This window comes from Dipodomys ordii, unplaced genomic scaffold (assembly GCF_000151885.1).
Source record: "Dipodomys ordii isolate 6190 unplaced genomic scaffold, Dord_2.0 Scaffold55, whole genome shotgun sequence".
Taxonomy (NCBI): Eukaryota; Metazoa; Chordata; class Mammalia; order Rodentia; family Heteromyidae; genus Dipodomys; species Dipodomys ordii.
Genome location: NW_012267271.1, coordinates 8,277,727 through 8,302,102, shown reverse-complemented (window position 1 = coordinate 8,302,102; position 24,376 = coordinate 8,277,727). Strand labels below are relative to the sequence as shown.

At 54.7% G+C, this 24,376-nt stretch overlaps 2 protein-coding genes across 2 annotated transcripts in view; both read right to left on the bottom strand.

Moving 5' to 3' along the window:
• The window catches only part of LOC105989338, a 42,642-nt gene extending 23,573 nt beyond the window's left edge, over positions 1 to 19,069 (bottom strand). The window contains exons 1-10 of the mRNA XM_013021301.1: positions 18,993 to 19,069; positions 18,417 to 18,512; positions 17,533 to 17,763; positions 16,751 to 17,342; positions 16,455 to 16,550; positions 15,233 to 15,335; positions 14,150 to 14,364; positions 13,636 to 13,760; positions 12,070 to 12,307; positions 8,087 to 8,120 (exon numbers count right to left, since the gene is read on the bottom strand). Of these exons, the coding sequence (XP_012876755.1) occupies positions 8,087 to 8,120; positions 12,070 to 12,307; positions 13,636 to 13,760; positions 14,150 to 14,364; positions 15,233 to 15,335; positions 16,455 to 16,550; positions 16,751 to 17,342; positions 17,533 to 17,763; positions 18,417 to 18,512; positions 18,993 to 19,069 (1,807 nt within the window). The remainder of the gene's footprint in view (positions 1 to 8,086; positions 8,121 to 12,069; positions 12,308 to 13,635; positions 13,761 to 14,149; positions 14,365 to 15,232; positions 15,336 to 16,454; positions 16,551 to 16,750; positions 17,343 to 17,532; positions 17,764 to 18,416; positions 18,513 to 18,992) is intronic.
• Positions 19,070 to 20,860: 1,791 nt separating this feature from the next.
• On the bottom strand, positions 20,861 to 23,883 carry LOC105989363 (histo-blood group ABO system transferase 2-like). The gene is made up of 3 exons (XM_013021354.1): positions 23,849 to 23,883; positions 23,194 to 23,328; positions 20,861 to 21,551 (listed from the first exon to the last, which is right to left on the bottom strand). The coding sequence occupies exons 1-3, from the start codon at positions 23,881 to 23,883 to the stop codon at positions 20,861 to 20,863; spliced, it is 861 nt and encodes a 286-aa protein (XP_012876808.1).
• Between the last annotated feature and the right edge of the window lie 493 nt (positions 23,884 to 24,376).

Here is a 24,376-nt window from a genome sequence, read left to right as displayed (position 1 = left end):
CCTGTAATCCTAACTACTTGAGATCTGAGGATTACAGTTCCAAACAGCCTGAAATAGGAACTTCATGAGACTTTATTTCCAGTTAACGACTGAGTAGAAAAAGCCAGAAGTGGAACTGTGTCTTGAGTAGTACAATGCTAGCTTTGAGCACAAAATCTCAGGGACAGCACGTAGGCCCTAAATTCAAGACCCAGGACCAGCACCAAAGAGGAGGAGGAGGAGGGGAGCAAAGGGGAAGGGGGGAGGGGAAGAGAGAGAGGAGGAACAGACATTCAAATTGGAAAAGAAGTAGTAAAATGATGTCTATTGCCAGATGAAAAAGCCGGAAGTGGCGCTGTGTCTCAAGTGGTAGAATGCTGGCCTTGAGCTGAAGAGCTCAGGGACGGTGACCAGGCTGAGTTCAAACCCCACAACCGACAAAATAAAAAGGGAAACCCCCACAAATTTAAAAATTCAAGTGAATATGTAGGGAAACTGAAGCCTTTGAACGCTGCTGTTATCAATACAAAATAGAAGAGACGCCATGGCAGCACTTTGCCAGTTTATTTCTTTTTTTGAAAAAATCAAAAGATGGAGCTGGGCATCAGATGGCTCATGCCTGAAATCCTAGCTCCTCAGGAAGCTGAGATCTGAGAATCAGGGTTTGAAGAAGCCCAGGCAGGAAATTCCATGAGACTCTTATTTCTAAAAAAATACTCAGAGAAATGAAGCTGTGGCTCAACTAGTAGACTGCTAGCCCTAGGACCAGCACCAAAAAGAAAGAAAAGAAAGAAAGAAAGAAAGAAAGAAAGAAAGAAAGAAAGAAAGAAAGAAAGAAAGAAAGAAAGAAAGAAAGAAAGAAAGAAAAGACAAGACTTATAAGACAGCTGATACCTAGCTCCTTGGGGGTCAAGATCTGAGGATTACAGGAAGGTACACCCTTAGCCTTGAGATCCTTATCTCCAATGAACATAAAAAGCTGGAAGTGGAAGTGTAGCTTAAGTGGTAGAGGGCCAACCTTGAGCAAAAAAAGGTCAGGCACAGACCCCAGGCCCAGAGTTCAAGCACCAAAAAAATAAAATAAGATTAATTAAAAGTGGAGTGGGGCATCCAGGGCTCACACCTGTAAATATAGCTCTTCAGGAGGCTGAGATCTTTAGGATCATGTTCAAAGCCATCCCAGGCCAAAAAGTCTGCCAGATACCATCTCTCCAGATGCCATGTCTAAAATGATCAGTTGCCGGGCACTGGTGGCTCACACCTGTCATCCTAGCTACTCACAAGACTGAGATCTGAGGATCACAGTTCAAAGCCAGCCCAGGCAGGAAAGGCTGTGAGACTCTTACCTCCCATGAGCCACCAGAAAACCAGAAGTGGCACTGTGGCTCAAGTGGTAGAGTGCTCGTCTTGTGCTGAAGAGCTCAGGGACAGCGCCCAGGCCCAGAGTTCAAGTCCCTTGACTGACAAAATAAATAAATAAATAATCAGTAAAAAGCAAGGCTAGAAGCCCAGTTCAAGTAGCTGTCAGTCTGTCAATCAAGCAAGCTGGCCCTGTACAGCGGGGGGGAAAATTAAATAAAATTATCCTATGATCTTTTTTTTTTTTTTTTTTTTTTTGCTGGTCGTGGACCTGAACTCTGGGTCTGGGCGCTGTCCCTCAGCTCTTCAGCTCAAGGCCAGTGCTCTACCACTTGAGCCACAGCGGCACTTCGGGGTTTTTCTGTATATGTGGTGCTGAGGAATTGAACCCAGGGCCTCATGCATGCAAGGCAAGCACTCTACCACTGAGCCACCTTCCCAGCCCATAAAATTATCCTATGATCTTGTCACCTTATCCTAAAGAATCCAAAGAAGAATCTTGAGTTCATGAGTGACCAAAAGGGAGCTCAATAGCCTGAGACTTACAAAAGACTGCTTCATGTAAGTTGTTTGCTGAGAGCAAACCAAAGTTGATCAAATGCAGGTTCATTAAAATAAAGTTCAAGCTGGGTGTTGGTGCCTTATGCTTTTAATCCTAGTTATTCAGGAGGGTAAGAGCTGAGGATCACAGTTTAAAGCCAACCTTGAAAGTCCATGAGACTCTTATCTTCAATTAATCACCCCCAAAAAGCCAGAAGTAGAGCTATGGCTCAAGTAGTAGAGAGCTAGCCTTGAACACAAAAGCTCAGGGATAGTGCCCAGGCCCTGAGTTCAAGCCCCAGGACCAACACTAAACACACACACACACACCAAATTTCAAGTGTTTGGAGATGAAGGCAAAACAAAGATGAAAGGTGTTTATAGACATTTCAAAACTCAAAAGTTTTTTTTTTAATCACTGACCACAAGCCTGGCCAGAGGCCAACTCAGGGTGTTTCAAACTCACTTCAAAGAATGCAAACAACAGGAAAGGTAAAAGGGCTGGACAGGAAAGACTGTGACGCTCTTATCTCCATTAACCACAGAAAAAGCTGGAAGCGGCATTTGGCTCAAGTGGTAGAGTGCTAGCCGTGAGCAAAAGATGCTCGGGGACTGCGCCTAGGCCCTGAGTTCACACCTTAAGACCAAAAAAATAAGGGGAGGTGGCAGGACAGGATTTTAAGCAACATAAGGAAGCAATCCAGCCAGGTCCAAGTGTGGCCTGGCCAGTCATTAACTCAGGGCGGCTCTGAAATGGAGTGTGAGGAAGTCCTTATGTCTTGAGGGAACCATCAGTTCTCAGGAGATGGGGTGACTTGTCCTTACAACTCTGCTGTCCTGGAAACCAAGGAGACAGCTGAACCAGGACACTGGCTGGCCTGCCTCCATGCCCCAGCTGCTAGCCTCATCTCTCTTGCTCATGGAAGCCACTGCCAGGGTCTCCCCTTCCTGCCTCCTGACCAGCCACAGTGTCCGAGCTGTGAACGGCCCTCCCCTTGGACACTGTCTCCTCCGCTATGGGCCTTGCTGAACCTCCAATGTTCGATAAACAGACCGTGCTTTAAGAGACAGAGCACTGTGCGGGACACTGCAGGGTTGATGGGTGTTCGGGGAACAGGTGAGTGTGGAGGGGGCCTGGGAGCCCCCCAGAGACTCACCCCAAAGGAAGGATTCCCAGAGTGAGTGAGATGAGCAGGAAAAGGCAGTGTGTTTTTACTGTTGGGTAACAGTCTCCACTATTTTAGGGAGTACTTGGTTTCCTTCACAAAAGTGCTGCTCACAGGGAAAGCAAGATGGCCGCCCGCACAGTGGACGCCGGTCAACACCCCAGGCTATCCTGTCCTTTCTCATGGAGTAAGGGAGCTCCAGGACAAGCTGGAGGGGCTGGGGCACACACACACACAGAGGCTGCCAAGGGCGGGCTTCCTATCAGCCAGGCTGCCTGGCACAGCCTGTGCTGAGTGCCAAGCAGAGACCAGCACTGCGGGCCGCCCACGCCCTGGGGCCTACCTGCCACACCGTAGCACGACAGCTTTGTCCTGGGCATGGACTTGCAAACCCCCACTTGGGGACCTTGGCTGTGCCTGGATCACTTCCCAACCGGGGAAAAGTCACCGCTTTACCTCCTCCCCCTCACCTGACGCCGTTGACCTCCCAAGATGGTGGGCCGGCTCTCAGTGGGCCACATGAGCTGAATGGCCCGTCCGGACCTCAACTCTCCTCCTGCAGTTCTGTGGCCTCTCGGCAGGGTGCCCGCCACTTGGAGGCTGGAAGCAGGTACTACTGGGGGGTCCGTTATCCTGCCTTCTCCCACCTTCTCTGCCACTGCCACCCACAGACAATCCCTAGGCTCCAGCGCTTGTTCCCTAGATCCACGTGCTTCTCCCTCTGATCAAACGCTCACTGACACTGAAAACTTGGCAGCCCGGTAGTCAGAAGACAAGCGGGCTGACATCTAATCCCTTCATGGTAGCCACAGATGTCAGACCCTGGGAGTGCTCGGCCTGCTAGATACACAAAGAACTGTGACAAAGGCCTTCCACACCCACAGGAAGTCATCCAGCCTAGAGGACTGGCCAGGACTCATTTGCTAGGGGCTGGGTTTTGTTTACCATGGGATAACGGTGCCTTTTCAAGAAAGCCATGAGCGTGAACACACACGTATAGACAAGGGCATGACATCCGGAGTGCAAAGGTACTTTTTCTGCTTGAGTGGGCCTGGACCCTCGGTGTTCGCGCTCTCAGATGCCTGGCTCGCTGCTGGTTTTAGCTCACTGAGCTTAACAATGACTAGACCCTCACTAACCTTGCTCTAGGTTGGCACCACCATTTGCTGTCACACTGAGGGGGGATTGTAGAAAAGCTTTGGCTTACATGGGTGGAACTCACCAATCCTTCACTTAAGTGTGCTCACAGGTCCGCTGACTCGAGGGCTGAAAGCCCAGTGAACATGAAGAGCATGCGCACACCATCCCGCTTCATCTCATAAACATTACAAAGACCCTGCATCCTTGGGGAGGTGGTTTGAATCTGGGGCTCCCCTACTACAGCTCCAGTGACTGGCAATCTGGTCTAGTGATGGGTAGAATGGTCTGGGGTGGGGTGTGAATGAGTTGAAATCCTAACTCTCCGTGGTGTGGAATGGAGAAGTAGGGCTATTACTAATGTGGCCAAGGCAGAGACTCAGGGGTGGGGTCTGGTCCAGTGTAGTCGGGGTCCTGATGGAAGGGAAGTCTGGACAGCGGAGGAAGCCTTGGGAGAGACTGGGGACAGGCTTTCACTTAGTCCGGATGTAAGCCTGGGAATGTGGCTTAGTGGTAGAGTGTTTGTGAAACCCTGGGTTCAATTCCTCAGTACCCCAAACACAGAGAAAGCTGGAAGTGGCTCTGTGGCTCAAGCGGTAGAGTGCTAGCCTTGAGCAAAAGAAGCTCAGGGACAGCGCCCAGGACCTGAGTTCAAGCTCCAGGACTCCTTGACTGCCTTCTGCACACATGGAAGGATTACAGAGCTCTGGGGACAGGGACAGGGAAGCCCAGGGAACTTGGAGGAACACCATATATCTTCAAGATAGGATCCTTAGGGCTGGAGGATGTGGCTCACTAAAGAACTTGCCAACAGGTGCAAGGCCCTGGTCGGACCCCAGAACTAAAAACCAAAACCCTGGCCACAGAAGGAAGGCCCACCTTCCTGGCCGCTGTCCCATTCTGTGTGACTAATGCAGACGGGAGGCTGACCGGCACAGGTGCTGTGGAGTCTTGTCGGGTAGTGGTCGGTTCTTGGCAGTGACCCATCTGCCTGCACTACAGCACACACAGGCATTCAACTACCCGTGTCCACGAGAACCAGGCTTAAAAACCCACCACGCAAGCGCACACTCCTGGTGGATTCTGTCGGCACAGCGCGTCCTGAGATGCTAAGCTTCTGCCCTTTGGCTGGGACCCACTTCTGCCCCTTGTGTGGCCAGTTCTGAACCAAGAACTGCTCCTTCCCTCTGGGGCTGCAGCATGCACGGACACTCCTCACCTTGATTTAGTAGTCCACTGGCTCGTAAGAGCTACAGAGGCTTTGTGCACTTACTCTTAATGAGACAGTGTGGCCAGGCACCCATGGCTCATGCCTGTAATCCTAGCTAATCAGGAGGCTGAAATCTTAGAATCACAGATAGAAACCAGCCTGGGCAGAAAAAGCCCATGAGAATCTTATCTCCAATTAACCACCAAAAAGCTAGACGTTGCGCTGTGGCTCAAGTGGTACAGCACTAGCCTAGGGCACAAAAGCTCAAGGATAGTAGCCCCAGGACTGGTACAAAGCAAAAGAACAAAACTGAACAGTTTGGCAAAAATCATGTTAATAGCCATTTATGGCACTGAAATTCCACTTCAGTTCATTTCATAGGCCTACCACTGGATTAACCTCCCACCTGCTCATAGGGTTATTCTCCCTGCTCCCTCCTTCTGGTCTGGGCTTCCTATTCCTTCCCATTTCCTCCTTTCTATGAGCAAAGCATTCAGCATCTTTTCTTTTTTTCCCTTGAACTCAGGGCCTGGGCACTGTCCCTGAACTTCTATTGCTCAAGGCTAGTGCTCTACCACTTGAGCCACAGCACCACAGCAGGCCTTTTCTGCTTATGTGGTACTGAGGAATCGAACCCAGGGTTTCATGCATGTTAGGCAAGCGCTCTACCACTCAGCCACCTTCCCTGCATTCAGCATCTTTTATCTACTGTGGTTTGAACTCCCAAACTCAGGTTGGGATTTGGTTGCCTCCCTAACAGGAGGAGAAGTAGAACTTTCAGAAGTGATTGGGCCAGGAAGGCCCACTCCATGTAGGGATAAAGGCTGTTAGCAGGGTTAGCCATGTGCAGCTGGTCCACAATTTTCCCTTGACCTTGGGTTTTGTCCTTGCCTTTCTGCATTACACACCCAAGGCTCTAGCACCTGCCAGTCTCTGCCTGCCATTGCAAGAACTTCTATCAACTCCATAGTCTCAGGTACATAACAGCCACACAAGGACCGAGCGCTTCTCTTTCAGTAGCACTTACCTTCTACCTTTTACAAATAACCAACCACAGAACAACTCAACTCTAGCTACCTCCATAACGTTCTGTAGGTGCCCCATACTCTAGAACTTGACTGTTTTGTGTATATGCCAGTCCTGGGGCTTGAAGTCAGGGTTTAGGCACTGTCTCTGGGATTTTGTGCACAAGGCCAGTACTCTACTACTTGAGCCACAGCTTTACTTCTGACTTTTTTGGGGGGGAGGGTGGTTCACTACTGGAGATAAGCTCTTCCCTGCCAGAGCTAGCTTCCAGCCATGATACGCAGAATAGCTAGGATCGCTAGGAAACTAGGGGAGAAAGGAACAGGCCAGACTATATCAACAGGCAAGCGCTGTGTATTAAAGCGCAGTAGCGAGAGCCAGCAACCTTTCTGTAGGATGGAGACTGTGCAGGGAGGTGGGGTTGGAGTCGGGCTTTTATGGAGTCTGAGCAAGGAGACAGAGGTTATGGAAAAGGCTGTTAGGGCTGGGGTGGTGGTGGTGGGGGACTTTTGTTAGGCTCATAATGGTAGGTTTATGGCCAGGCTTAGGTTGGATTGCCTGGCCTCGGCACACACCTGGGGTTCTTCCTGACCTCGGTATGCACCTGGGATCATAGGGCAGGGTCAACCCTTCAGTTGTCAGGAGACAAATGGAAAAACAAACACCTAATCCTCTAAATTAGGTTGAGGCCACACATGAAGGAAACACACACTGAAAACTTCCTTTCATCTGATGAATAAAAACAAAACCGCAAAGTATCAGGGAGTAGATGAGAGAAAAACTAAAACAAAATGAAAATTACTCTTCAAAATTACAGAAACACTGGGGAGGGGAGGAGGGAGGGGAGGAGGCCGTGGCTCTTTTGAGATACTGTCCTATCACAGACTAGTGCGGTGAAAGGGTCTTTCCAAGGCTTTGCACCCATGTTTCATTCCTCTGTACTTGGGATGAGGGGGACTCCACGCAGACCACAGCCTAGGACGAAGATTCCTGGGCTTTCTTTTCACTCTAGTCTCTGGAGACGAGTCCAGAGGCCTTCCTGCTTGTTTTTTTCTCCCAATGGCATCACCATTTACCAAGCTGATGAAATAAAAATAAATGCTCTGATTTGGTTTTTTCTTCCTTCAATAAGCCATAAAAATCTCTCTCCCTTGGTTCAGCTTTCTGGCAGGCATTATGATGCACTTCATAGTCCACTGTCGCTGCCCAATTCAGGCCAAGGGTTCCTTGTGGAAACTTACACTGCAAAATGTTTGACTTTCTATTTTCCATTTTCTTGTTCTCTTTATAAATTCCTTTGTATTCTAAAATGCAAGTATGGTCGTGTTACATAGTCCCTTGCTATATCACTGTTCACTTATTGCATCTTTACTGTGAAAGCACCCATCCTACAAAACCACATGGACAGAGCATCATATACAGAGAAGGGGGCTTATTGTCAGCAGGGGTCTGACAGGCTAGCTCTAGCTCTCTCTTAGGACAGAGTAGCAGCAGCCTGTCCCTGGGTAAGGCAGTACTTATTGTCTAGGGGACTGGCTCGGGTGAGATGTGACAGCCGAGTACTCCATTATGGTGGGCTAAGATTTATGGCAGCTGCCCAAAGAGTAGGTAAGGAGGCCTGCTGCTACCATTGATGGCTGTAACTGACCAAATGGAGGAAGCTGGTTACCTGCCTGCACCAAAAGGGCCCTTTGTCCGCCAATCTGGGGAGAAGAGCATGTCAGACTAACACACTGTCCTATTTTTTAAATCCATTTCTGTACTGCAGTTTTTGCTGTATCACAGGATGTTTTTTCTCGGTCATGGGATCTGAACTCAAGGCTAGAGCTCTACCACTTGAGCCACAGCACCACTTCCTGCTTTTTCTGCTTATGTGGTGCTGAGGAATTGAACCCAGGGCCTCATGCATGCAAGGCAAGCACTCTACCACTGAGCCACCTTCCCAGCCCCTGCATCACAGGACTTTATGGTATATGTTATTCATATACTTTAATTATTTCTACCTAAAATTTTTAAAATACAAAAATATAAACAATCAATAATTCAAACATATTAAAATATTAAATCAAAGTAACTATACTGTACACAATTGAAAGCTGATGCTACTAGTGCTTGCACACGTTTGCCAGCATGTGACTGTGCATGGCACACTGCTCTCTGGTGGAATGGCAGGAGCCTGAGCACAGCACCGTGTTCCACGTCCTGGGTGCTGACTGGCTCAGGGACTGCAGCCACCATGTCTGCTGCGCCATGCTGTCCATGCGCTCAGCATCTGTCTACTTCACACTGACGTCTGATGGCTGCTCTGCGGTTTGATTTTGTTGTTTGGTTTTGGTTTGGGGGCTTGAACTCTAGGCTTGGATGCTGTCCCTCAGCTCTTCAGCTCAAGGCTAGCGCTCTACCACTTGAATCACAGCACCACTTCCGTTTTCTGGTGGTTTGTTGGCACTAAGAGTCTCATGGGCTTTCCTGCCCAGGCTGGCTTTGAACCATAATCCTCAGATCTCAGCCTCCTGAGTAGTTTGGATTACAGGCATGAGCCACTGATGCCTGGCTTCTGAACAAGTTTGTAACATGGATGAGATGAAGTCAGAAAATGAAGAGGATGAAGATGAACTACGGCCTGGAGAGGAGGAGGAGGTTGGCGTAAAACTCGGTCGCCTTGCAGCCATGGTCAGAATGGCCAAAGCACTTGAGGAGTGGCTGAGGAATGACACCCCCAGATGCTGTGTTTGTTGCACTTTGTAAATACAATCAAGAGCGGCACGTCAGTTTATAAAAACCTCTTCACTCAGAAGAAAATCAGCGCCAGCAACTCCCCATAGCTGTGTCCAACACTTGAAGAGATCAGTTACAACTACACTGCGGTGGAAATAGAAGTCACGGCCCAGGGTGAAGACACCGCACCGCCTGTGAGGCGCTGGTGAGTGGAGCCTTCGGAAGAGCGCAGGGCTCCGCTTGGTGTGCAGTGCATTCACCTCCTCGTCATCACGCTCAGCGCCATCGGCACTGCACAGCTGCTAAGTCACGATCTTCACCACTCGGGTTGTAGTGTACTTCACTGGCGAGTACTGATAGAATTTTATGCTACTAAATTACAAAGACATAAAAATATAGAAAGTGTTTAAGAGCATATGAATAGCTGGGAAGGTGACCTAGTGGTAGAGTGCTTGCCTGGTATGCACGATGCCCTGGATTCGATCCCGCAGTACCACATAAACAGAAAAAGCCAGAAGTGGTGCTGTGGCTCAAGTGATAGAGTTCTAGCCTTGAGCAAAAGCAGCTCAGGGACAGCGCCCAGTCCCTCAGTTCAGTATATAGGACTGGCAAAAAATAAATAAAAGCATATGAAGTCTTTGTAAGAGCATGGGAAAGGTTTTTAGGAGAGCAGAGTCTATAGAGCCTTAATATATATATATATATATATATATATATATATATATATTGCTGTTACTTTGCGGATTTTCACCCATCGCATGGAGTCTCTGGAACGTTAATTCCTGTGATAGGTGAGGGCTCACTGTGCTACCAAGCCTGGCTCATGCTCAATATGTAACAGCTCACAATCACTGGGACTGAGTACGTGGTTTGTGGCTAATTATAGGCAAGGAACTAAATGTTTAAAACGTAAGTAGCCAGCCCTGCACTGGTTGCTCATCCCTGTAATCCCAGCTACTTATGAGGCTAAGATCTTAGGAGACTCTGAGATTTAAGGATCTAAAAAAAGCCCTAAAATTATCTCGGATTACAGCAAAATTCTGAATTGGAGGTGTGGCTCAAGTGGGAAAGCACCAGCCATACATAAAAACAGACGGCCTGGTGATCAAGCCCCAGTAGCAGCACAAACAATTTCAGGTGCTGACTACCAGGCTTATGTAACTGGCATTTGCTTAGATTCAAAGCAACTTATGCCTCTGCTCACCATTTCTGCTTTGTTTTTGAGCACAGGATCTCGGGTATGCAGCTCAGCTTGGCCTCAGTCTTGTGATTCTCTGCCTGTCTGGACCATGAGGTCCAACTTTACTATTCTGAAAGCCGTTGTCCTTCCTGAAAGTTGGTGTTCTAGAGCTAGGGTGGAATGAATTTTCTACTGACACTAACGTGGGCTCTGAACTCCAGCTGTCTGTCCCTCATTTTTCCATGGCTGCTGTGGGAAGCTCAGTGGCCGCTGCAGCAGGGTCCGTCTTTCTTCCTGGCTGCTGCTTAAGCACCCAGGGCTGTAGGATGTTTATTAAGCCTCCCTTGGAACTTGTTAGGAGCTGGATGCTGCTTCAACCCTCTCAGAGACCAAGGGAATTGGAGTTTACTGGGGTCATACCTGGGAAAAATCCAGGATGGGGTGGACACCTGGTTATTGTACTGAGCTGCCAACGCCCAAGCAGCCAGCTGGAGCTCTGCTGAGCTCAGCCCAGAAAGGAGTCTGGCTCAGACAGTGCCTCGGGCCCCAGGACACACCAAACTCTGCCAGGGGTAGCAGCCTGCCCAGACAGCTCAGAGGTGGAGCCAGAAAGCGAGGGGCAGAGGATGCCAGTGCTCTATACTTTTTTTTTCTTCTGTCGGTCGTGGGGCTTGAACTCTGTGCCTGGGCGCCGTCCCTCAGCTCTTCAGCTCAAGGCTAGCGGTCTACCACTTGAGCCACAGCGCCTGTTTTCTGGTGGTTTATTGGAGATAGGAGTCTCAGGTTTCTTGCCCAGGTTGGCTCTGAACTGCGAATCCTCAGATCTCAGCCTCCTGAGTAGCTAGGATTACAGGCACGAGCCACCGACGCCCGGCTTGGTCTATACTTCTTGTTGCTGGACCCAGGTCATGTCTCAAAGGAGATGTGGGAAGTGCTCCTCCGCAGCTGCCGCTGCCACAGGCTTGGCTTGGCTTTCCTTCGGCCTGGCATCTCACCTGCCTTTACCCCAGAGCTCAGTCCAGCACGGCGAAGACAGGTCCCATAAAGCACCCACACCGCCACCCTGAACTTGAGCACTTTGAACCTGGTCCCGCCAGAAAGCCACCAGTCCACACTTGCACCCCAAGGCACAAAGGAAAGCTCCCCCATTTATTAAGGAGTTTTTCCCTAGACAAAAGCTCATTTCATAACAGCTGCCCCGTATGATTTGTTTCCCTCCAAGACACCTGAGACAACACCAGCCTGCACAGCCATGCTTCACCAAGCTGACCCAGGAGGGTCGCCATCTCTGCCTGTCATGGCACAGCAGAGGCCCACCTGCACTAGCCCCTATCCTGGCCTTGATTCTAGGAGGCCAAAGGGAAGCACTTCAGTGCTCTGCCAGTGACTGGCCCACAGATGGCGCTGTGACCCCACTTCCCTTTCATTCCTTGGGTTTTGAGCAGGATTGGCTGAGGAACAGGAGAGAGGCAGAGCTAGGTAGCCTGGCTGGCCCTGGCTTCCTCCAAATAGCGTGAGCCCACCAGCCCCCTGCAGGTTCTGGCCCTCCCAAGGGAGTTTTTGAGGCTCCTTTTATCCTCCTGTTCATGGCCATGGGGAAGAGGAGGAAGCAGAGGCCTCCCCTCCACCCCTGCTTCCCCTTCAAGAGGGCAGATGCAGAATGGGCTGGCCCCTCCAGGGTCTGGCGAAGGCACCAACCTTCTCTCTGGGGCCTCATGGGAGCCTCACTGAAGGCAAGGCCCAGGTTACCTCACCTGGGGACCCATGATCAGGAGAGCAGATGGGAAAGGCACCAGGTAAGGAGCGGGCCGCTCAGGCCAGGCCAGCCCGGTCCAGGTCCTGGGGCAGCACCCGGCCTTCTTGCGGGCCTTCTGCAGACACCGTTCGGCACGGGCTGCCTTCTTCTTCCACCTGATGGTCTCACAGAGGCCCAGGACAGTCCCATGCCCCAGTTCTGGCTCTGTCTTGTACTGGCAGTGGCTGTGTCCGAGGCTGAAGGGAAGGCTGGGCTGCTACACATCATGGGCATCCCCAATATGCCTGGTCAACATGGGGCATCACAAGCCCAGACCTGAAGGGACAGCCTCGTCAGCTGGGTGCCCCAGCCAGGAAGGCAGTTCCAGGGCCTTCCTAAGTCTTGGTGAATGAGCAGGTGCTGGACTTCCCGGGCCCTTTAGTTGCCACTCTAGTGCACGGGGTGGTATAGGCCAGAGGGGCAGGCTGGCACCTCTTCCTGCTCTTGGAAGAATTGTCCCTCAAAGCTCCTGTGGAGGGGCAGCGGGAGCTGGACTGCCCTTCTGGACAAGGACAGCGCCCTTGGTGCTGCTGTCTGAGGCTCCTTCAGTGGGGTCTGCACTGCAGCTTCCACTGCTGCTGCTGGCAGGGCCCCGCTTGAGCTGCTCTGGTGATGTGGGCTGGGAGCAAATAAGGTCAGGGTTGTGGGGGTGTGGCATTCCCTCCTGGACAGTACCTCGAGCCAGTCGGAGGCATCCCGGAGTCAGCCCAGCATGATTTGGGAAGGGCTGCCACATACCCCAGGCCTATAGCATATTTGGCAACCAGTGGGATGCTGGGGCCTCGGGGAGGAGCAGTCCTCAGTCCTGGAGCTACCTGCTTCCGAGGACCACCCTGTGTTTCCCCACAGCATCCCATCCCCACAGGCTGCTAGGGCTCCACGGGCCCGACCTGCATAAGGGCCTCACAGAATCCTCCTTTGCCTTCCTCCCCCAGAGAAGAGCAAGCCACGCTTCACACACCCCTGCAGCAGGGCGCTGATTCCCGCGTGAGCGCCCATCCACCTCTGCCCTCTGCCTTCCCTTCTTCCTCCCATACTTTTCGCAGCAGCTCTCTGCTCTTGGAGTCCTTTTTACTGCAGAAATCCTGCCTGGCAGCTTGGGAAATGAAAGCAAGCTGGCTCTGCAGGAGGGGCAGAGAGAAGGTGACAGTTGGGAGGGGGAGGGGCGGCAGTTGGGCTCCGTTTTGTGTGGGAGGCCAGCCTCCCATCAGCCCACACAAGCGGTTCCAACGGGTTTTACTGAGCTCCAGGGACCCACAGGCTGGGAGCAGATTTGTCGTCCTGGCACAATGCTGTGCCACCCAACCCACCAGGCAGCTCCGCTCTGCTCAACTGGAAAGAGATGTGCGGCCACCAGACACGCTGCACAGCTCCTGTGCCCGCGTGTGTGCATGTGCCCATGTGTCTGTGCGACAGCACCCATTCTGTGTCTGGAAATCAGGCGAAAAGAACCTGCCATACGCCGGCCGAGGACTGCCCTAGCTGAGCCAAGGTAGCACCCGCCCAGCCGGCTTCCCCAGCCCACCTTGTAGGCCAGAGTTTGAAGTGGGCGATGGCTGCCCTGTTTGGTCCCAAAGCATCTCCCGAGGAGTTGGGGGCCCACCTCCGGATCTCCTGCCAAGTCCTGTCCAGGCAGAGGATGGCTGCCATCTGCAGGGCAGAGACCATGGCGTGCAGTGAGAAGTTCCGCAGGGCTCTGCATCCTGGGGAGGGAGATTGCCTGAGCCTTGCCTGGCACTGGGCCACCTCCTGCCCTGGCCCTTGGGCAGAGGCCTGGCTGATAGAGGCCTGCCGGAGTGGAAGAACTTGAGCAGGGACTCCTGCCACCCCAGCAAGATTTGGCCTCCGCCACTGGCTGAGTGGCAGAACCCAGAGAGCAGACAGCCAGGGAGGGCTTGAGAGAGGCTGGGGCTGGAAAGCCCGGGCCTGGCCAGGAGGATCTGAGCTCCACACAGGCCGGTGACCACACTGCCCACACCCACACAGGAGAAAGGTGCAGAGAGAGGGAGAGGCCCTGGGCAGCACAGCCTGCAGCATACCATGGCCTCCTGGATCCGAGGTGCCACCACCCGCGCCCTATCTGGCGCCTTCATACTGAGGAATTCAACGCAGGGGGTGATTGTGCAGGAACACACGTTGTTAACGTGGGCCACGATGGCCCGGATGGTGGGGGCCAAGTGCTCTTCAACCTGCTGTGCCTCTGGGACCAGATGGAGCCCAGGCAGAGGCTGGGCACTGCCTTCTGCAACAACTCCTGGGGAAGAGCGCCGAGGTCACCAGGTCCGTCACACACACTCCACAGTCCCAGGCCCAGACCCGCATCCGAGCCCACAGTGGGGCATGGAGCTCAGAGCATGGAGGAAGACACTGCAGCCACTGGGAAGCTCTGGGTCCGCGGTGCTGACCCTCCATTCCACCCAGCCCCCAACGGACCATCAGGATTCCAAGGTGGGCAAGGAGAGCACTGTTTTCCCTAAGTCTTCTGAGTCCTCCCAGAGACCTGCACATCCCAGGCCATCCCTTTGGGCCCTGGCCCATCCACCTCACTTCTGTCTCCTGGCCCACTTGCACAGGACCTAGCCCTAGGATGAGGCCCATCCCAAGACTGGCCTGGACAGCCATGGTGCACAGCAGGTGCCTGCCTAAACAGCGATGCGGCTCCACAGGTCCACTGGCCCACAGGGAGGGCTGCGCCCTGCTGCCCCTGTGTCTGGCCCAGTGCTTGATTCCACACAGCTCCTGGGAGGGGCGGGGGCTCAGCTCCTCTTCAGGGTTGCACTTCGGCAAGTGCCCCTACACAACGAGGTGCTAGGCATGCTGGAGCTCAGATGGGGCCACAAACCATGGCCCCAGGGGAAGGAAGCAGGGGCCCAGAAAGCAGAAGTTACCGGAAACCCGCCCCCACCATACCCAGCTCTGCCCAGCCCAGCGCTGCCTCCCAGCGGGGAAGGACAGAGAGAACCAGAGGCATCTCCACTCAGCCCGCACTCTCTGGGCAACACGGGAGGATGGCAAGCTTCTTGGGCTGGAAAGGATGCCCGATCCGGCTCAGATTCCCAAGAAGCAGAGGGAGCCAAGTTGGAGGAGTGCTCCAGTGAGGACTGCGGGCTCAATGGCAGCACCAGTGCCTGGTGCTCGCTCCGGGTGGAGCAGCGGAGCTGAGCCGCAAGGGGCCTCCATCTCAGCATTGGGAGCCGGTGGGGTCTGGACGCCCACCACTGGCATCTAGGTGGGACGAGATGCTCTCACACCCGGAGGCGGCTGGGTCCTCAGGCCTGAGCTCCAACGGCTCGGTGGAACCTGGCTCCATCGCAGCACTCCCTGCTGGTCTTTGGGATGCTGGTGCTGCTATTAGGTAGAGCACCAGAGCTGCAGCTCCTCCAACACACAGTGCCAGAGCTGGGGTGGGCACCAGGGAAATCATGACGGCCAAGGGCAGAAGGACCCAAAGCTCTACCCTGGAGCCTGGTTCTCCAGGACTGACCTCTGGAGCCGCGGTGACAGGTGGCTCTGCAGCAGCCCTGGAGGCTGGTGCTCCGTGACCGCTGTGCACCACAGCCAAGTTGTCGGATGGCTGGGACTGTGCACAAGCACCTAGTGCTCTCACCACACAGAGTACTGTGGTAAATATCCCTAGAACAGAGAGCACCCCAGCTGGTCTTCTCAACAGAAACTGGACCAGAGTCAGGGTGCAAATAACCCCAGTTCAGCTCTGAAGCGGGCTTCTCCGGGAGTGGGAATGGGAGCCGAGGTGGCACAAGGCTCGCTGTCAGTGCTCCTCACTGGAGCTCCGTCTACACTGGGCACGGGAGACATGGTGGAAGCTGCCTCTCATGTGGCACAAGAGCCTAGTGCTCTCATGAGGCATCTCCAGAGTGTCAGGAGTCCCACCAGCAAAATGAGCTCATCTGGCACTCCTTTCAGAAAAAGCTGCACAGCCAAGAGAAGCAGCGGCTCCAGCTCTGCACTGAAGCTGACTTGGGTGGGACGGAGAAGACCAGCACAAGTAGAGGCTGGCTCTGCCTCAGCACTCCCTGCTGGTCTTTGGGGTGCTCTTGCTTCTAGGTGGTACAGCCCCAGTACTAATGCTGCTCCAACACAAAGGGGAACAATTGGTGTTATGGCCACAAAGATCTTTCTTACCAAGGGCAGATAAACCTCTAGCTCCGCCCTGGAGTCTGGATGTCTAGCACTGACCCCTGGAGCCGAGGTGACAGGTGGCTCTGCGGCAGCCCTGGAGGCTGGTGCTCCATGACCGCTGTGCACCACAGCCAAGTTGGAGGATGGCTGGGACTGTGCACAAGCACCTAGTGCTCTCCCCACACAGCGCCACAGAGTGGATACTGCGATGAGAAAGAGCAGCAGAGGTGGTGCCCCTGTGAAGTAGAGCAGCAGTGTCAAGGTGACAAGCACATCCAGCTCCCCAATGGAGGCTACTCCCTGGGGATTAAAAACTGGGGCTGTGGTGAAGCTGGGCTCCCTGTCTGCAAGCGAAGCGCTGTGCCCCTCAGCCAAGGGGCACAATGGACAGGAGCCTGAGAAAGGGCCTAGTGCTCTTACTGCACAAAAACCCACCATTAGTACCCCTAGATAAAATAAAGCCCCCTAAATGCTCCTCCTGCAAGAAACAGGATTTGGACCAGGGTGACAAACATTTCTGGCTCAGCTCTGAAGCTGGCTTCTCGGGGAGTGAGACCGGCAGCCGATGTGGCACACGGCTCGCTGTCAGTGCTCCTCGGTGGAGCTCCGTCATCACTGCCCTCCAGAGGATTAGATGTTAGTTCTCTGACCACACACAGCAGCACAATTACAATTGTCACCAGCGAGAGCAGTACAGCTGGCGCTCCAATTAGGTAAAGCAGCTCAGCCAAGTACAGAAGCATCTGCGGGTCTGCACTGAAGGTAGCTTGGTCGGGACCTGGAGCGGAGATGGACACTGGCTCCTCCCCAGCAACAGCTTCTGCTGCTCGCTGGGGCCCCAGCACAGGAGCCAAGCTGTCCCGTGGCTCCATCTCCTCAGCAGACACTGCTGTTTCCTCCACATTGGGCATGGTGTAATGGGGCTCCAGCTGAGCTCCGGCCGCTGCTGCTCCCTGGGCGCTGAGCGCTGAAATCAAGCTGGCAGGTGACTCTGCTCCTCCCCTGGCTGCTCTGGCCCCTTCAGGACTGGGCTCCAGAGCTGACATAGAAGCTGGCTCTTCCTCCACACAGGGAGCTTTGGCTCCCCCAGGACTGCAGGCCACATTCGAGGCCGCAGGGGCCTCCGCCTGGGAACCCCATGCTGTTCCTCCCCTGAGCTGGCGGCCACAGTCTCTGATGGAGCTGAACTTCCCTCCTGAGCCCAAGGTGGGCCTCAGGCTCCTCTGGCTGCTGGGCCTTGGAACGTGGGAGCCTCCTCCCAGGGCTGCCCTGCCCCTTCCACCCCTGCACGGGCTGTGTCTCAGGCCCAGGCTCCGCCCCCGTAGCTTCGCCCTGGCTGTGTGTCTTGATCCCCAGCTGCGCAAGGACATGGGAGACATGGCGCTCTATGTCAGAGTCCAGCATATGCAGCCTCAGGTGAGTCAGGAGGCGCTGGAGGCAGGGAAGCTGTGCGGGGACCAGGAAGTCCTCCGGATGCAAGTCCAGCCAGGAGCCCAGGAGGCACGTGATGGCACTAGGGACAGATGGGTGGGGAGCAGACTCGGACTCCAGGCCAGCATGGCCCCTGGTCTCCCTCTCGCCCCTGTGATGGTGGCGGTCCTTGCAGAGACCAGCACACCCAACAGCAGCACCTGGGGCTGTGGCACCAGTGGCAGGCTGGCCCAGGAAAGGCCTGCAGAGAAACTCAAGGGAGAGATCCACGACCAAATGCTGGGCCAGCAGCTCTGTCCTCCTCTGCACCTTCCAGCCCCTTCCTCCTTGCTCCCCTGGGCCTCTACATGCTGGTCAGCAACATGGCTTGTTGTCCAGCCTGGCACACATAGGGTTCTGCTGCACCTCTGTGTGGAGTCTGCTGCCTCGTTCCCCATGGGCCCCACTGCGTGGTCTGGCTACATCCACACTGCTCTCCTTCTGTGTGTGGGTGCCACAGCAGGGCCCTGCGCTTTGACACACACGCCTCACACCTGCTGAGGGCTGTGACCTAGGACATATGACCCTGGCCCTACTCTGGGGCTCGTGGTGTGCTGGCAGAAGCCCGCAGGGCAAAGGCTGTGCAGATGATGGATGGTCCGGTGGAGGGGGGGAGTGGATAGACAGGGGGCTCAGACCTGAGTCCCAGCCTCTACCCCTGCTCAAAACAACCCAAGGAGATCAAAGCCCACTCACTGACAGAGCTGGTTCCGAGGGATGACATCCTCCCAGGAGTTAGCGAGGGTGTCCGTCTGTCCAGAGGGTCCCGTGGGCGCTTCACAATTGCTGAACCTGGTGAGGATTTGAGCGTCACTGGCCAGCCCGGGGCAGCTGGCAGCTTCCCGCTCTTCTCTCACCACTCTGCTCAGGGCCTGGAAATCGAACCTTCCCCTGGAGCTCCTTCCTATGTGTCACGATGCGCACAAGCCGCTGCTGCCTGATGATCATGGGAGCCCAGACGCCCTCCCTCTGCCCCGCCAGCCCTGCTCTGTCCACACCTAGGTTGAGTCCCTACTCGCAGAGAGAATCGCTTCCCTCTGGCCAAGCAGACACACTGCTTTGTCTGCGGCCTCAGAGAAGCAAAGTCACAGAGCAGGGCTCACAGCGCTGGACGGGACCCTGCATGGTGCCAGACTGCGACTTCCCTGTGTGATTCTCCACGCACTGGCAACTGCCAACCAGCAAGTTTCTGTGAGCACCCCACTTGCCAGCTCCATTTGCAAGGCTGCCACTGCAGGTGAGGGCTCCCATGCGGTTGGAGTTGGCGCTCACCTTGTGAACTGCAGGTCCAGGACCTGAGGGGTGTCTGCCACCTCCCTGTAGGTATTGAGGAAGGAACGGATAAACATGGAGTCCTCAAGTATCTCTCTTTCTCTGTCTCTGTTTCTCTGTCTCTCACATACACATATACACACACAAACATACACACACACACACACACACACTTTCCAAAAAAAAACCTCACAGCAGAACAGACACCTGCTCATGAATCAACTCCTAGAAGGTGTCACAAGATGACCTTCTGACTAAGTGACCTTGGCAGTGCTGTCTCAGGTACAACTCCCAAACTTTAACTGATAAATTTCATTAAACACTATCTGGGTACTTATTAGCTCACACTTGTAATCTCAGCTTCTCAGGAGGTTGAGGTCTGAGGATCACAGTGTATGCCAGGAAAGTCCATGAGACTCTTATCTCTATTCATCCAGCAAAACAACAATAGTGGGGGTGTGGTTCAGGTGGCAGAGTGCTAGCCTTGAGTGAAAAAGCAAATTGAGACCTGGAGGACCTGAGTTCAAGCTCCATTACTGGCACAAAAATTAATTCAATAATTCTAACCAGGTATCGGTGAACCACAGGCTGAGATTTGAGGACCACAGTATGGAGCCAAGTCAGCAAGAAAGTTCCATGAGACTCTTATCTCCAATTAACCACAGAAAGCTGAAAGTAGAGCTGTGCCAAAATTGGTACAACAGTAGTCTGCAACACAAAAGCTCAAGAACCGTGTCCAGGCCCAGGGTTTAAGCCCCAGGATCCATAAAATAAAACAAAATGGTACAAAACAAAAAATGCCATTTTGTTTGATGAAAGATTTTATTAAGAATTAAAGTCAAGCCCAATGTAGAAATGTTAAACAAAGAATGATAAAAACATGTATAAATTATACAAAGAACTCTCCAAATCCAATGGTAAAAAGCAAACCAATTAAAACTTGGGCAGAAGGTGGGTTGGAGGCATGGCTCCAGTGGTAGAGATCTTTCCTAGCAAGCATGAGGTGTTGGGTTTAATCTCTAGAACCCCCCACAATGTCACAAATGGCAAGTAATTATGAAAAATCATTATACATCAAATGTCACAAGAGAACCCCAAGTTAAAACAAGATATTGCCAGGCACCAGTTGTTCACGCCTGCAATCCTTGCTACTCAGAAGGCTGAGATCTGAGGACTACAGTTCAAATCTTGCCTAGGAAGGAAAGTCCATGAGACTCTTTATCTCCAATTAACCACCAAAAAGCTGTAAGTAGAGCAGTGATTCAAAAATTACAGTGCTAGCCTTGGGCACAAAAGCTCAGGGACAGCATCAAGGCTCTGAGTTCAGGCCCAGGGACGGGGGCAGCCGGCTACAGGCTCCTCAGGGCTGGGCAGAGGCCATGGCCTCTCCAGGCCATCATTGACCCAAAGCCTTACTGCGAAGCCTTCCCGCACAGCATGGCAGGAAGGACGTCCTCCAGTGTCTCCTCTGTTACCAGAACTCAGAGAGGAGCAGGAAAACAGCCTGAGGCTGAAGATGGCCCAGCCCCAGGCTCTTCAGCCCCTGACTTAATCCATCCTCTGTGGAGGGGCTGCGACCACCTGCCTCGAGAGCCGAGGACTCACAGTGGGGGCCCATGGCAAGGTCATCCATCCTAGAGGCCCCGACTTGCACCCGAGTAGAGGCCTGTCTCTGTAGCAGTTGGTGCCTGGCCTGCCTGCTGGCCTTGGGAGGACAGGGGAGACGGAGGTGGGGAGATGGGGGAGGGGAGCTTCAGCAACTTCCAGTGTCAAAGGAAGGTTGGGCACTAAGCCTTTTCTCTAAAAGCCTTCCAGTGCAGCTCGGGCTGCATGCCCTTGGCGTCGCTGACCACCGCCCTCCAGTCCCGCTAGCGGTTCCAGATTTCTTGGTGATTCTTGTGTACAGCGACAAACCGCAGCTTCTTCAGGACGGAGGGCCAGGGCAGCATGTGCAGGTCCCACAGGTACTCCGGGGACAGCACCTTGGTGGGCTTGCGGAGCAGCAGGTACTTGTTCAGGTGGCTCTCGTCATGCCACACAGCCTCGATGTTGTTGGCCCGGTCGACCGCCATGGCCTCATGACAGGCCTTGGTGAGCCGGTGCACCTCCGCCACTGACCCCCCAAAGAAGGCCCCCATGTAGTAGAAGTCCCCCTGGTCGTGGGGGATGTAGGCCTGGGACTGGGGCCGGCGTTCGTAGGTGAAGGCATCGCGCTTGCTCGTGTAGAAGCCGGGGTGCAGGGTGCCGAAGAGCGGGGTCAGGATCTCCACGCCTACGTGGTCCTGGAACTTCATGTCCACATCGGCACACACCAGATAATCCATCTGCTGCCGGGAGGGCTGCTCCAAGAACTGGCTGATCATCTGCATGCGGCGCATGGACACGTCCTGCCAGCGCGGGTAGCTGCGCACGGGCAGCACCGCCAGCCGCCGCCCCGGCCCGAGCCCCACCTGGGGCACGTCTGCGGGCCGGTCGGTGAACACGTAGTAGGTGACGCGGTAGCCCACCATGAAGTGCTGCTCCGCAGACTCCAGGAACAGCCTCAGGAAGGTGATGTACCTGCAAGGGAGGAAGAGGGGTGGGGGAGGTGTGGCCTGGCCCTGAGTCGGAACCCACCCGGGTCCAGTGGAACCCCACCCTCTCCTGCCAATCACCCTGCTCTGTCAGAGATGGCGACCACCAGCACCCCACAGTCCACAGCACACCTGAGCCGGAGGGTTCCTGTGGTCCCACCGTTCTGCGGCCCATGCGAGACTGAGCGACGCACCCGGATCCTAAATGTGTCTTTGCCACGCTCCTGGACACCTGGGGCTCCAGGACCGTTGGCTGGGGACGTTGGGGCTCCAGGACACCTGGCCGGGGAACCTGGGGCTCCAGGACACCTGGCCCAGGTCCCTAGGTCTGCATACTGGCTCCCCTCCTGTGGACCTGTCCCTCAGCCTCATCTTGGGGAAGGAAGAGTCTCTATACCCAGCCCTTCCTTCACAGCATGAAGTAGCCTTCAGACAATGGCCTCAGTAAACCTTTGGTAGAACTAAGAGGGGCCTTGGATCCTCAGGAAGCGCAGGGAGCGGGACTCCGAAGGGCAGGCAGGCCAGGCAGATGGGCACTTGAGGAAGAAGGGGCAGACCCACCAGCGTTTGCTCACACCCGGGCCTTAGATCCAAGAGCAAGAGCTGTAGCTCAGGAAGGTTCCGCCTGCCTCATGGCCGGTCCCCCCTCGAGGCTGCCCAGAGCCTCGGCCCCTGCCACGGGACAGGGCTCTCCACTTGCTGCCCATGCTCACCCTTCGTACCCACATGGCACGGACTCCTCAGTGAATCCTTCTCAGGGCACCAAGTGCAGCCACCGAGGCTTCAGCCCCAGCTGACAGCGGTGGGGTGTCCGGCCGCCTTCCCTCGGGCTCAGCACCTGCTGGTGTCTGCTGGGCCCGCACCGGGTCCCAGGGAGACAGCGTGCCCATACGTGGCAGCAGGGCTTTTGTGCTGGGGGCTGGTCTAGTCCCCGGCAGTGGGACCAGAGTGCTCATGCTGCATCTGTGCCCTTCTGAGAGCCTCCCGCCAGCCACCACCGCCTCAAGTCCCAGCTGGTGAGGGGGTGGCAGCCTACGGCTGTCCTAGGGTCCTTCTGCACACTGCTGCTGCTCTGTGGCGGGCACCAGCTTCCATCTCCACCCCAGGGCCCATTCCTGCACCCAGGCCTTTCTCCACAGCCTCCCACAGGGCAGCTGGGCCTGAGGCAGCTTGCTCACTAGCTCCCACCCAGCTGGTCCCACCAGCACCCCTGGGGTGGTCAGATGGGCTGCCACCCACAGAGGCCTGCAGATGGATGGTCTACAGACTGTCGCCTCAGCCCTGCCTGGGATCTGAGTGTACAGCAGCGGCCCCCGGTTGGCCGGCACCATGCTCCTGCTGCTCCCAGAGGAAGCCAGGCTCCTCCCTCCTCTCCCGCTGCCTCCTCTAGCAGAGGGGGTGCAGCCTCCCCTGGCTGAGGGGATACAGGGAGGAGACGGGGCACCAGCTGTCAGGGGAAATGGCACTGCGCTCGACCAGCGGCTGAGCCACCGGGGCCCAGGCAGGTCATGGAGTGAAGGAACTTTCACAGCCACCCTTCCATCTCCCCCACCCCCCACCATGGCCTGAACACAGGACAGATCTGGGTGTCCCCAGGCCTCCGCCCTCCACCCTGCCCCCTCTCTTACTTTTTGACAGCAAACACAGATAATCCCACGGTGATGTTCTGAAGCCGGAACTGCTCATTCAAGATGTCAATGTTGAAAGTCCCCTCCCAGATGATGGGAGCCAGCCATGGCGTCAGGACCAGGACGTCTCTCCTACTGTACAGAGAAAGAAAGCCACACTCGGTGTGCACTGTGTGCCCACCGCCGTACCTGCCCTCTCCCCGGCTGCCTCCCTCCTCCCACAGGCAGACCTGGCCGTCACCAGGAGACCAACCAGAGGCAAATCAGACTCGAGGGGACCAGGCAGCAGCCATCCCCGAATGCCGGCCCTGCTGCTGCAGAAGGAGCCGAGATCTGCTGGCAAGGCTTGGAGTGGTCCTCACCCCACCCAAGCACCCCTTAGGGAACCCGTGACTCTGCCAGGAACTCAAGTCAAAGAAACAGAAAAGATCCTCTGGGGTCCTCAGGTCAACCTCCAATACAAAAACAAAACAAACAGGAAGCAGAACATTGAGCACTAATCCAGGAAAATCTTGAGAGTTTGTTTGTTGCTTTTTCCTGCCCTGTGGAGGCTTCAGGCATGGTAGCCAAGCCACAAGCCAGCCCAAACAAACTGCCTGTGCATATCTTTGCCACAGACCCCCACACGCCTTGCAGTGTCAGTCCATTTACTCACGCGGGCGTCAGAGCCATCGGCTGGGGATACACCATCCTGAAAACCAAAACACAGGTGTGCACAGGAGTCACTCAGGACCCTCATCCCACGGGGCTGTGGGGTGTGGGGAGCCGTCTTTCACCAGCTGCTCAGGCTACATCCCACATCACCCAGAGCCAGAGCTGGTGGAGGGGCTGAGGCATGAGGCTTCCAGTCTCTAATTTGTCTTTGCAATGTGGGAGAGGAATCGAATACCCAAGGAACTCAGGGCTGTTGGTCCCAGGCTGCAGGCTGGGAGGGGCCTAGTGACTCCTGTAACTCTGGGAGGGGGCCGGGGCTGAGCAGCAATCTCTGCCCCAGGGAACCATCAGATGCCCACACCAGCTCTCCTGGGCCTCAGACTGGTCCGGGTCAGTTTCTGTGGCACCCAGAACCCAAGCTCCCTGTCTCAGGGTGTCAGAGACCAGCCTCAAAGGTGGCAGGAAACGCTGTCCATGCCAGGCTTGTGACACTGGGAGCAGCGGACCCCACAGATGAGGAGCCCACAGG